Source organism: Limulus polyphemus, unplaced genomic scaffold, assembly GCF_000517525.1.
Source record: "Limulus polyphemus unplaced genomic scaffold, Limulus_polyphemus-2.1.2 Scaffold1902, whole genome shotgun sequence".
In the NCBI taxonomy this organism is placed as follows: domain Eukaryota; kingdom Metazoa; phylum Arthropoda; class Merostomata; order Xiphosura; family Limulidae; genus Limulus; species Limulus polyphemus.
Window position 1 is genome coordinate 163,520 of NW_013667512.1, and position 14,390 is coordinate 177,909.

The 14,390-nt window shown below is 36.4% G+C and overlaps 1 protein-coding gene across 3 annotated transcripts in view; it reads left to right on the top strand.

Moving 5' to 3' along the window:
* The window catches only part of LOC106465308 (2-amino-3-ketobutyrate coenzyme A ligase, mitochondrial-like), a 71,319-nt gene that overhangs the window by 6,675 nt on the left and 50,254 nt on the right, over window positions 1-14,390 (top strand). For 2 of the 3 annotated variants that reach the window (XM_022393175.1, XM_022393176.1), the window contains exons 2-3: window positions 2,954-3,176; window positions 10,536-10,625. In XM_022393175.1, coding sequence (XP_022248883.1) covers window positions 2,954-3,176; window positions 10,536-10,625 — 313 coding nt within the window. Of the gene's footprint in view, window positions 1-2,937; window positions 3,177-10,535; window positions 10,626-14,390 lie in introns of all 3 variants that reach the window. The other variant, XM_013925515.2, reaches the window with a different exon arrangement.

Below are 14,390 nucleotides of genomic sequence, written 5' to 3' on the forward strand. Positions count from 1 at the left end.
ATATATATATATATATATATATATACACACAATGCTGAATGCTGAGATGTATTTACTTAGTTCTCAATGAAGCAAGAGTAGTGGGTTTGACTCAAAATTACCTTTTTGAAAACCTAAAAACTGCACTTAATTAATTACATTTATTTTGAGCTAGAATTAAGTGTTGTTTTTTTATGTAGCAATTTAATGGAAGAAATAATATGGTCTCATATTATTTTCTGCTTTATTTACCAAAGCAGTAGATTATATACACAAGTGATGTTACTTATGCTAAATGTAACATTTACGTTACTGGCTTCACCTAGATAATGGTACAACAGTTTTCCACTCTTGTGGAGTACATTCCATGGTGAACAAAGTGATTATTGCGAAGAAACATTGTACAAATATTAGGTACAAGTCCAGGGCTTAAAAACAAATATTTTGATCTGACTAAACAAAATATTCACCCAAATAAAATGTGGGTCAGACATGTCCAGTAACTTAGCATCACTACTTAAATGATGTCTTGTAGTGGGCTCTGTAATTAGCTTGAATTTTTTTTCCTCACTACACAAAATGTTTGAATGCTTGGCTGTTCACTGGTGCAATATATATGTTAAGACAAATTCATCAGGCTTTACCATGGTAAGTTCTTTTGATATTCCAGTGCAGGAGATGTCTTATCAGTCAAGATAAATGTTATGTGTTGAATTAAGTCAATGCTTCTGGTAGATAATGAAATGCTTTTTAACCTATTTGTAACTTAGCCAGAAGCCAATTAAATTATATTAGTTTTGGAGATTATATTCTAGTTCCTAATATATTTTTGTGTTCAGATAATGCATATTTGAAAGCATCATAAATTATTTTGTGGACAACCAACATAGCGTGAAAAGAGTAGTGTTATCGAAGTACATATAAGTAGGCTTATAGCCAAGATACGGGGTAAATTTCTTGTTTTTTTATGTTTATCTTCTACTTATTGTTGTATATTTCTTAATGAAAGTAACTAAAATATAAAATTAGAACTTATTAGGTTAGATAAATAAACTTGTATGAAAAAAATTAAATAAACAATTTCTCATCATATCACCTCATTGAATATAAACATTGTAAGTAGTTTGATGTCACATGACCTAACTTGATACTTTGTGTGCCCTAAACTTTTTAATCTTCTTCTGGGTAATATATTGGTTGTTATGGTAATGAAAATGGTTCAAAGTAAAGTAAAAAAGCAAAAAAACTAAAAGAAAGAAGATGTTAAAGGGTTGGAAAGCTCTAGCTGTTCTGATGAGTAATTGTAATTGTCTGTTACAATCTGCAGTCATTCTATAAAAAAAGGTACTTTTGATTTAATTCATAATTTTCAATTTTTAATTTCAGTTTACACTTATGAACTTGCTAAAGTTAGTGTTAGGGTACAGTAAAAAAAAAGAGATAAATTTTACCCCCCAAAATTTTTGATATTCATTTAGGAGGTTCTAGAGGTTATGCAAATGTAAGCAAATTATGACTGTTGGAGCTTCCTGGCTCACTTCTGACTTTAAACATCTCCTTATGATAGCATGCATTTCATTAGGATCACGTAATTTGATTACATACATGTATCTGTACTTGTTTGCTGAAACAAAGTTTACAACAGAGAAATTTAGCTATACACACACACACACACGTTTCATTTAGTTTGAACTATTACCAAGTTATTAAATGTACACAAAGTAAGAATGGGTGGAATGATGGCCACACAACCACTTTGAGGTTGCCTGGTGTCAAAAACCACCAAGTGTTATAATGTTATCTTGCCCATTCCTACTTTGTTTCCTTACTTTTTGGAGCTCCCATTCCTACTTCCTTAATTTTTATTAAAAAAATTTTTACACTTGTTAATATCCATTCACCACATGAAATAACTAAGTGTCCTGAGGATATATTCCACTTTATAAAGGGGAAATGCTACAAATACAGTTTTGCCAAATTGATACTGTGGATAAATGTTACCCATCATCCATTTTGAGTGGGTTAAAAGTTATCACTAATTTCATGTTAAGCAAACATTTTTATGTATTTATTTATGGTTTTTGTGGACTTCATTGAAATATTTTTATCACAGTGTTGGTTATAAATTATTTTGAAAGACGGTAGTGCCCTGTCCTTCTTCGTAATGATTCTGAAAGTCTATAAATAATTATCTGTAGTTTATTATGTTGAGGAATGAACATGGTATATGGAGTATACTTTTATTGGACATAAGGAACAGAATGTAAGTATGCAAGTGAAAATAGAATGCCATTTAATGATTTAAATTTGAAATATTCCAGTGTGAGTATGTGAAAAATAGTATTTAAAAGTATTTTCACTGGAACTTACTGCTTGGAGAAAAATAGTAATTTTACTAATTTAATCATGAGTTATGGAATAGAATTTAAAAAACTAAAACACTTGTGTCTTCTGTATCAATTTACTATGAAAGCTAAGTACTTCTATATTAGTGAGTTCTTTTTTTGGTCAGCAAGAATTAGAAACAAAAATATAACTATAACAATTTGACAAAACTTGTGAAACTAATACATGGAAAACTATTCTCTTAACTTTTTGTGTGGCTTTATTCCTTAGGTTTTAATTTGAGTACATGCTGAATCAATTTACATATCCCATATTTCAGTGCTTGTAAATATAATATACATTAAAGAAAATTGTATTCAATTTGCAAGCTGATTTTTCCACACTTGTTATTTTTGTATTATTTTCAGTTTCTAGCCTTGGTAATAATTACAGACTGAAGCATTAACTTCTAATATTGACTACTGAATAGTAATGATAGTACATACTGTTTAGGTTATGATGTTTTTTCTTTAGAAATACACTGGGTAGTATTTTATTAAAAATACATAATTTTTGTTTATATTACTGTATTTAGTAACTTTGTATTAAAAGACTTTCGTTTTTGATTATCAGGTACCATTTCTCTTAGATTAACACCTTCAGTCTCTGTGTGGAATTCTTGTTATCGTAGCTGCAATTCTTCATGGGCTGCTACTAAAGCTATTTTGGACCAGGAATTAAAATCCATTAAAAATGCAGGAACATGGAAGGAGGAAAGAATTATTACTTCTCGTCAAGATGCTTTGATTAGTGTGGAAGGAAAAACTGAAAAAGTCTTGAATTTTTGTGCAAATAACTATTTAGGACTTTCAGTGAGTTTAAAATGTTTTAAGATAGCCACTATTGTTTTTATTTAACCCTTTTCAATATTCGTAGTGAATGTGGCGTTACCACATTTATTTTTACCTTGTACTAATTCAGAGGTTATAAGTTAATTTTTGAAATAAAGTAGAGGTTAATTTTATGCAGTAAGAATGCCACTTTGAGTAATCAGTTCACAGTATAAATGTAATGATGAAATAACAACTAGTAAACTTCCTGAACTTTTCACTCAGTTTGTAAATTTAATATCTCTTTAAATTATTTCTCATTTTGGTAACTAGTTCTTTTGTCTATGTTAAACATACAATGTACAAAGTTAAGTTTATAGCTGTAGAAATAGAATATGCAGTTTTATTACAAAAAACCAGATCTAATTTGTTTTCCTCAATTATTATTAAAACTATTTTTAAGAATGCTATTTCTATGTAAGAACTGCCCTTGAGTGCTAAGACTGAAATAGATTCACATCAAGTCATGAAATACAGTACATCTAAAAGTTTTTTATTTTTTGTGTGTGTGTGTATGAGTTCATTGTTCTAACTAAGGAAGTTTGAGGTTTTATACTGATTATTATCTATTCGATTTAGCTAATGATGAGAAATTGTTTCATAACATCATAACAAAACTTCAATTAAGACAATTTTAGTAGCTTGACAGAAAACATTGTCTGTTAAGTTTTATACTGTTTTTTATAACATCCAAAAAAGGGCAGTTTGTAGTTTGTCAGGGTTATGTCCAAAAAAAGAGAAATTATAAGGAACTGGTGTGATTTAATTTAATAACAGGACTTAAGCCAAATATTAAATTCCGATAAGATACTCTCCCTCCGCTCACAAGAATAGCTTTTTTCATTTTGTGCTGCCTTCTGTATGTGAACTTTTTCAGAAATGCATGCCACAAGCCTTCATCATCCATCTGTTGGAATCCAAAGATCCAAAATGTCTCTCATGCAAATCATCGTGCGTCACCTCTCCACCAATAGGAGAGCACTACTATCATGTGGCCCGTGTGACTCCCCTCTACGTTTGGCAGCTGTTGACTTCAGACGTTCTTTCTTACATTGTTGAGTTACCTTGAAATGTTTTTTTTATTTTGCATTTTTTATATTTTTCTTAACTTGTGGAGGTAATATTTTTATTAAAGCATTACTTCCTTGTATTTGCTGCTTTTTCCTGCTTATGAATTCCAAAGTTACAGTCACCACTTCTGGTACTTCGCCAGCATCTGATGCTGTATTTTCAGCCATGCGCATGGGCAACCCATTGGGGGATATATCATAGCTCATTTGCTGGGAGATTAAGCAGTATATGAGCCAACCTCTCTCACCTACTTCTGCCCCACTTCCTCCTGAGCCTTTCAAGCTGATCATTTGCCCCCCACCCCAGAGTTTGCCAAGCCTTCCCTTTCACTATCTGATGATTCAGCTCATCCGTCATCAGTCTTTTTAGACTTTATCTCTCAGGTAGATGATGTTTTGTCTCTTACATCTGTTTCCTATAACCCAAGACCTTTCCTCTAACATGAAACAACCTCCTGACCCTGTTTAGTCTTATCCCCCATCCCCTGATATTTGTGTGCATGTGGACCCATTTGCCTCTCAACTTGGGGAGGGCATTAGTATGCCTCATCCTCCACAGACTTCGGATCAGTCCACCCTTGCTTATCATTGGGCGGACTTTTTCCTTTATCAACTAACAGTTGTTGGGATCAGTTCTACCTGTCTGGGGGGATGAACCCAGATTACCCTGTCCAACTTACTCAAGCCGAATTTTTTGCCTTTGTCTCATCCTCACTACCCTGTTAAGGTAACTTTCCTCCTTTACCTTCTGTCAGAGGCTCTTCACAGGAACCCTGAGGAGTTTTCTTCTGAAATCCTCTCCATCCTTCTAAATTGGCTCATCTGTTGTCTTTGGCTCTTGCGCTTCAAATGTGGTTTGTTTGTTGTTGGAACCTCTTGGGCTGTGATGCGGTTTTGGCACAGACCCATCACCAGGCTCCTTATCTGAGGGACCTCTGCATGGCACCTTTTTTTGTCTGCATTATGTGTTTCACTTGGTTCCTGAGTCTTTGGAGTCACAGGTGGCCTCGGCCCATCAACATTCTGCCCTTACTAATTTGGTAGCTTGCTTGTCGCAGTCAAGGTCAAGCTTGGAACCGGTTCCTGTCCCAATGACCTTCCCCTTCCTGTCTCACCCTCCTGCAGTGCCATGGTTCGATGATTTACTGAACAACAGTAGTACCAGTGGCTATGTAGTCAGTTAGGGCCCAGTGGGGGCTCGTATCTTTAATTTAGTTCATCGTTGGGGACCTTTTCTCATTGATGTCTGGGTTCACAGAGGCTCTCGGAGAGATAAGTTATCCCCTTTCTCTCCCTTCTCGGGATCCCTCAACACGCCAGCATCCGTCAAAGATAGTTCAGAACATCATCGCACAAAAGACTATCGAACCAGCTCCACCAGGTTCACGGGGGTTTTACTCCCCCCTGTTTATGGTTCCAAAGAAGACCGGGGACTGGCATCCTGTCGTCAATTTCTTCCATCTCAATCAATATGTTCACATTCCTCGCTTTACCCTGGAGACATACCTTTCTCTTTGGTGGGTATTTTCTCCATTTTCCAATGCTTACCTATACATTCTTCAGTTTGTCCATCGGGGGGGGGGGGTTAGCAGTTTCTTTTTTCACCTTTCGGCCTACCCTCAGCAATTGATGCCATGGGGTTGCACTTTCATGTTTCTATGGACGACTGGCTTCTTCTTGCTCATTCTGATTGGGAATTGGCTTGTCACACTCAACAGGTCCTGGCTGAAGCTGCACAGGTGGGCTGGTTGATGAAATTGGAGAAGTCTTTCCTTTGTCCTACCCAATACCTTATCCATTTGTCCATTTGGGTGTTTTCTTCAACACCCATCTCAGTCGGGCCCAAACTTCTCCTCTCCAGCTCCATTCTATGGAACAGGCTGTTCTGAAAACCCTGTCTGTTCCCTCACACCCCATAAGGTTCTATAACTTTTGGGGATGTGGTCCTCCATGACCCCTCTCATACCCCCTGGGCAGGGCTGATGTGCGGTTTCTTCAGTGGGTCCTTCACAATCAATGGAACCTTGCCCCAGATCCCTTGGATACTTCCATATCCCTTCCCTCATCCCTTTTAGATGATCCCCATTGGTGGTTGAATAGGGCACATACATCAGTGGGGTCCACTTTCTCCTCCAGGGCCAGATTTACATCTGTTCATGGATACATCCCTTCAGGGCTGGGGTGCCTAGGTGAATCCGCAGGAGGTTTTGGGTCATTGGTCTGTGGAGGAGAGTTCTTTCACATCAATGTTCTCGAATTCATGGCTGTTCGTCTGGCTTTTTTTTTCTCTTGCAAGCTGCTGGCTGGTTATGATTCATTCCGACAATTCTACCATGGTGACTTATGTCAATCATCAAGGTGGCACCAGGTCCATATGCCTGTGTTTTCTCATTATGGATCTTCTTTATCAAACCCACATACATCAAATTTGTTTGATGGCATATCATGTTCTGGGTGCTTTCAATTGCGTCTTTCCCGACTGAATCCCATTTATCTCATGGTGTGGTCCCTGCATTCTGTCATTTTTGGGTGGTTCTGTTTGCATCAGGATATGCCCTATATCAATGCCTTTGCCATAATCTTCAATCACAAATTACCTCAGTTTGGGTCCTCGGTTCACCATCCTCGAGCATTGGCTGTTGATGCCTTCAGCCAGGATTGGTCTCAGCTGTTCCTTTATGTTTACCCTCCAATCTGTTTACTTCATCAGGTGGTCTCTCTCATCCATCCCACTCCATGCACGGTCCTTCTGATTGCTTCTTACTGGCCCGCTCAATCTTGGTTCCCTCAATTGCTCCAACTGCAGTTGGTCCCTCTCCTTCCTCTTCCCTTTTGTCCTAACCTGCTCCATCAACCCTAGTCAGCGGCATTCCATCCTGCACCATCCATCCTCCGTCTTCATGCCTGGCTTTTGTCAGGTCCTTGGCAAGGAGTTTTGGTTTTGCAGAGTAGCTTCACATTTACCCCATTCCATTTGTCTTTCTTCTTTAGCCAATCTATAAATGCAAGTGGAGCATTTATCACTCTTGGGCATTGACTCTGGGTTTTCAGGCTTCTAACTCAATGGTTGCCTGTATCTCTGAGTTTCTACATAGCTCTTGAGAGGGGGTTCTTCGGTTTCCTTGATTTCTTGTTTTGGGTGACATTATCCCATACCTTCTGTTTTTCCCATTTCTGTAGGGTCTTTGCTTCCTCTGCCCTTTCCATGTTGATCCATTCCTTCTGGCTCCATCAGCGACTGAGCCATCTGTAACTCATGGACTGGGACATTAACGTGGTCCTTCATGCCCTCACTTTACATCTGTTTGAATCTCTGTCTACATGTTCCCTGTTTCACCTCTCTTTGAAGAGGTATTTCCTCCTACTTTATCCAGATTGTGCTTTCCTTCTTAAGACCTCTGCGGCTCGAGAAGGTCAGTCCTCCTTTTCTCCTATCTGCCTATATCTCATCTCTACCCTCTGTCCTGTCCATACCCTCTGTTGCTATATTGCTTGCACAGCTTCCTTCTGGGGACCTTGTTCCTGCATTTTTATCACTTGGCAACCTTCCTCTTCCTATGATCTTTTGCCAGTTACCCTGACCAATTGGGTTCAACATTTGATTCAGTTTGCCTCTTCCTCCTTGTCTCCTTCCCAGCATGATCTCTTTCATGTTTCCTCACATCAAATCCATCACCTTACCTTCTCTCTTGCCTCTCGTTTCATCGTACATTGGAGGAGATTCTACAACCAGGCATGTGAACAACTCCGCACAAGTTCATCTCCCACCACCTACACAACATCTCTATTTCTGCTTCCTCGGGGTACTGCCTGTTGTCTGCAGCTATTAACAGACCTCGGCATGGCTGTGACACAAGGTAAGTCCTTACTAATGCTTTCCTTTCTTTCAGGGGCCAATGCTTCAGATTCATTTTGGATCTGGCTCTGTGGCGAGTGGTGCCTGACCAGGTATTGTGTCTGTACTTAGAATGGACTCCACTTAGATGGCTATAACCATTCAGAGGCATCTTACTATCAAATCTGCATTGTAAGCCATGTTGATTCTTATACATTTTCCATGGCTATGTATGCTCACCCTTGAGATAGAGTGTTTACAAGATTACTAGAGTGTAAATTCCTTGTGATAATTGTGTCATAATATGCCCGTCCCGGACTGTACCATCCACAGAACAGCATGGGTAAAGCAGAAGTGAATTGCTGCCTATCCCTGCCATGCCTAGATTGAATAAATTAGTGTGGTCTGCTTTTAAAAATAGGGTTTCATGATCACCCATTGCACTGTCTTCAAGTATTGCAGTCCCTCTGGACACTCCACCACACTTTTCCCCTTTTTTCCAGTGGAGTATGGGAGTCCTTACCACTTACCAGTTCCAAGCTGGTGGGGTGGTTGACCATGGAGGCAAAAAATGGCTATAACCATTCAGTTCAGAGTAGGGCAGTGGTGTTCTGCCAGTGTAGATGGATTTGCAAGATCCTCCTAATGAGTAACTAATTCCAGAGTTGAGATGCCCAAATGTAGTTCACCCCTCCAATTGGGTGCCTTCCTCCTACCCTAGCGTAGATGTCGTTACTAGTGAGTGAGGTTTTGGAGATCGAGTGAACCAATCGCATAAGTCCTCACACAGGTTTCGGGTTATCCATCTTCCCCTCTCAACTTGTCTTCTGTGTTGTGGGTCGCAGAAGCTCTAGGTATCTGTTTCCGCTTCTGTCCTGGATTTTCCCTCATTGGGTTAAGCGGTTGTTTCCGACTTGGGGTTGTTTCAGGCTGGATTCATGGTGATGGGGTTTGAATGCATGCAATGGACTTCTCTTGGATTCCGATTGGCACATTCCTGGATCCCTGGCATTAGGCTACCATGTGAGTTCCTGGAGTTGAATGGTAGGTTCCCTCTTGACTTTGGGACTTGAGGTGACAGCAGTATGATCCTCATCCTACGCTTGCGAGGATGTCGGTACCCATCGAATGAGGTTTTGGATGTAGTTGAATTATCGAGTACGGTCTGCGTGGCCTTGCCACTTTACACCATAGGACACAGCCTCACTTGCCCACTTTCCATAGTGAGATTGAGTGATTCTAATTTCTGTTTAAGATCACATTGCTAAACTATCCTCACCTATGCAGATGTGCTCCCTTCATGTTCTCCCATTTCTGGTCCTCCTGATCATGTTGATGTTCCTGATGAAGAGATACCTGGCCCATATGTGGTGCAATGCCCCTTTATCATCTGATCTGTTACCCTCATTTTGGGGGTGTCCTCCTCCGGGTGCTTTTGAGGGATATGCCTGTGCTTTCCTTGCACCTGTCCCTCTTATAAACAGACGGAGAGTATGTTATCGGAAGTTATAATTTTCCTAAATGAAAATGTATTTCCAATAGGTACTTCCCTCCACTCACACTTACCACCCACCCGTCCTCTCCACAGTATTCTGGTGCTTGCATCTTCTGCCAGACTTCAAAGTGATAGTTCAGTAGTGGCATGTAGAGGGAGTCACATGCATCACGTGATAGTAGTGCTCTCCTATTAGTGGAGAGGTGATGCATGATGATTTGCATGAGAGATTTGTTGTAACTTTGGATTACAACAGAGGGATGATGAAGGTTTGCGACATGTGTTTCTGAAAAGTTTGCATACAAAGGGCAGCACAAAATGAGAAATGCTAATCTTGTGAGAGGAGGGAAGTAACTATCAGAAATACATTTTCATTTAGGAAAATTATAACTTTTAAAGAAACATTTTACAGTAATAAACCTGGAACTCACCTGTTTGTGTAATTTTTCTGAAGTAGAATACATATGTGAATAAATAGTCAGGTTATAATTTATTGTATGTAAAGCTTGAAATAAATACCCACATGTTCATAATTGTGAGGAAAATATTGGTAAAGAAATCTTACAGGTACAGTTTGATTGAAAGGTTAGGATTAGAGATAATGAAGCTTAATGGTTGTTTTAAACTTAATGCCTATACTTTGGACTGATCAATCAAAAATATTTCAATATTCATATTGAAATGCATTTTTAGTTTTTTTATTGTATTACTAAGCATTTTATGGTACAATCTAAGACTGTTAGACTAATGGTGGATGAAATTAGTTTTAAATCTGCTGATCTCAGTAAGAAAGTGTTAAATAACCATACTTCATTAATGACATAAGTATGAATTGTTTTTTGTAGTATTCCATTTCATTTTTTCTAATTATGTTCATGTCTTCTACAATATTATGTAGCTGTAATCGTTATGGCTAATTGAAAACTTGGTTTATTCAACAGAGTCATCCAGCTGTTGTGGAAGCAGGCAAAAAAGCTTTAGACAAATATGGGGCAGGACTCAGTTCTGTTCGATTTATTTGTGGAACACAGGTAATTTAACTTGCATTATTGTATATATCTGGTCTCTAAAGAGACATTTTTGATATACCCTTCAAAACAATCCAAAGGATAGTTTTAACTGAAAAGGAGTTATTGTGGAACTGAATGTTATTTAGTGATGTAAAATGGGTGAACCATATGCTTTGATGTTACTTTTTTATGTAAATTATGTTAGTCTATTTCAATAATGCTGATTCTTATAATAGAACATTAATTAATCATCCTTCAATTTACAGCAAGAAATTGTTTTTTCTACTAACTGTCAGATATATAATAAACCAGAACTGAACTTTATTCAAGCACTAAGCTTATTTGTTGACAATGTTTTACACTTAAAACTCCATGTTAGAAATACAAGTATCTTCCATACGTGTAATAATGGATATACAGTGTGTTATTTGTTAGACATTAAAATGTAAATCCTTTTAAACCACTTGATGTCTGATAAATTTGTGCTAAGTACCAAAATAAGAATTTGCTTTTCACTTTTACAGCTCACCTATTTATCATCACAAACATACAAATATAATCAACTGAACAGAGTGGTATGCATAACTTTGAGAGCTCAATCCTGTTGAATAAACACAATATTTAAATAGCACAAGTTTTATCCATTGTTTCAATATATGATTTGTGTTGCTAGTGGTTGAGTTGCTGTAAATTATCAAGTGACTGTCATGTCTATGTGTTATTGGTTCCAGTAAATTCATCCAAATGAGGATGTTTTCTTCAGACTGTCTTATTTGTATTATTTTACTGCTATTATATTTTGGTGTAGAAGTCATAACCTATCTTCACTTATAATGAACATGCATTGCCTCACATTGGGTGATCATATTAGGAAACCATAATATTAACGTGAAACAAAATTGGTGAATATGCTATGCCGAAATGTTTCCGAGTTTGATTGTATGTAGATCATTGACTTATAGTATATTAGTATACCAGTCTCTGTGTTTATAACATCTAGAATGTTTTATGCAGTTGGAAGTGTGTGAGTTTTCTGCCAATTGTAGAGCAGTTGTTCGCAAACTTTTTTAACTGACAACACCCTAACCCACTTACCCTGATTTGCACAACACCTCTGTTAACACATACATTTTTTTGTAGTTATTTGTGGTCTTAATTATTCTTAATTTGGTGAAACGCTCACAACATCCCTAGTAACTTGCTGTGATACACAATTTGGAAACCATTGTTGTACATGGTGTATTTCTTGTTAAATGTCGTTTAAGCAATGACTACTGGAAAAGCTAGTCCATACTAAATGTGATGTTGTGACTGTAGTTTATTTATAGATTGAAATAGACAATAGAAAACAAACTCTGACCAGTCAGACCAAGTGAAAATTTCTACTGTCAGGCAGTGTGGTAGGAGAAAACTGAATGCTAATGTTAGAAATGTACAAAAGAATTTATGAATACAGTATAAAAGCACCACCTCCAAGGTTAACCCTTCAAGAAGCTGACTATGGCAAAAAAAAGTGATCTTATGTTTTCTGCTCATTCTTTATACATACTTACTTTTTAATAATAAAAACTCTCTTACACTGGTGATTTAAGTTATACCAAATTTCAAATGCTAAATGTGTCTGCTTCCCTGTAAACCATTGTTGTGTACAAACATACACTGTACTTTGATAATACAGTAAACTTCTCGTTGTTGACACAGTAGTTATGTATAATGTCTCCTACATCTTGGAAAATTGGTGCTTTTATCATTTAATCTGAATCCTCCTTTAACTACTATATGGTTATAGTTAAGGAGAATAAAGTGTTCATTGTTTAATTAATACAGTATTTGACTGGTCAAGAAGATTGAATATATGTAAAAGTGCTTGTACACAGAAAAAAGTTCTAGTTTGATCTCTGGCCTACACTTTTATAACAGGAGGTTGTTCTGAAGGCTAGTTATCTTCTATTAAGTAATTTCCTCCATTGCAAATACTAGATTATATATATAAACATTCCAACCAAACTATGAAAATGAAGACTCCAGATTTAATTAATAAAACCATATTTAAATATATGTAATTGTAATCTTGACCGAGTGCATAATGTGTGAGGCTCTAAGAAATAACAGCTAATAACGTTAAAAATAATGATGTAAAAGAACTATCATAAAGAATAAAATAGGGTTTTAGAAAAATTAAACACCCAGTAGTTACAAATAATGAATAAAATTCATTGTGTTGTGTTGTCCAAAAGCTTAAAACAAAAATCTAAAACTTAAGAAACAAGCCCTTGACAACAGCAGATTTTGATTATTTTCTGTTCTGAAATGATAAGTTCCAAATTCACATACTTTTTGGGTTCAAGCACATAAATTGTCTTATTTTTTGAGGCTGAAAATATGTAAAAAACTAGAATGAGCCTGAATTAGATGTTCACTGCACCCTTGTAATCCTTTCAGCATGAGCTCGATCCCATGGACTGATCTCATAACCATTTTGTACTTGTTACAGTTTTCATGCTATAAATTTTAAATTATTAAGTGTATCTTCACAAATTTTTGCAGATTTTCAGTAAACATTACAAGGCTTTTGTACGCAAAATATCAGATTTTTGTATTAAGTTGTAAGATTTTTTAAGTAATGTTTTTCTCATGCCTTTTTTTTCTTTTCTAATGTTGAATATCTAACATGCAAAGTAATTTTGATTTTAAGATTAAAAATATGTTTATGCATCAGAAAATTATCAAAGTTTTTTTAAGAAAAAACTTTCTATTTTATTTGTTAATTTCACTATCGATTCTCCGTATTGGTTTGGTTGATTTGACCAACCTCCTAACCACCATAAAAAATTAGGAAATAAATACAAATTATGCATTTTTATTGTTCTAGAATGACTACAAGTTATAACACAAAAACACAAATGTTTAGCCTAAATAGCTTAAATCTCATAAAATTATACATTTATTATTTTTATTATATTGACATTTCAGCCATGCTTGACTAACATTACAGTAGTTGCAATGATGTGGCACGCGTGCACTCATGTTACCGTATCCAAGAATATAAAACTGGCCTTTACAAAGTGACCTGTCTTGGCTGTGTTTTAGTGGACTAGTATTTTACATTAGTATTTTACAGTCACATTTCAGTTATATATTTGTGTACGTTATTACTATTTACAAATAAGTTCTTAAACTTATTTTTCTTAAAACATAGAACAATAAATAAAGAAGTATAGCAAGCAATTATCTCTTCTAGTTATGAACTTTGTACTCATTTGATGCTTGCCATAGGTTGCTAAGCCTTTTCAAATTTCACACATGGAGGATGTGAAAGGAAATACATTTTTTTAGGTTTTATATATGTATTTTGAAATAACCAAAAATCATAAATTACGATATCAGTACCATAGAATTCCACTATAACTTATCAAGCTTAGTAACTAATCTGAATTTGGGTCTGTGAAATTTTGAGCTCACTAAAGTCTTACCTTATCGCTTGGAATCTACCATGAAAAGAAAGAGTTTCCTGCCCAAGTACTTCAAAGATGCTGAGAAAACCACTATCAGGACATTCTCAGCTTTTGATTTGTTACTCACACATCATAGACAGAAGTAGGTGAATGCAAGCATTTCCAAAAATGGAAAGAGGTGGGTGGGGCCACTGTGTTTGATTCAGTAAATGTAGTGATATATCAGCAAATAGAAAAGATAGGAGGTTCTTATTTTATATGACAACTTGTCAGTATCGGTAATTTGAGTTCCTAATTCGTAAGAAACTATAGACTTTGTATTTGGAAATGT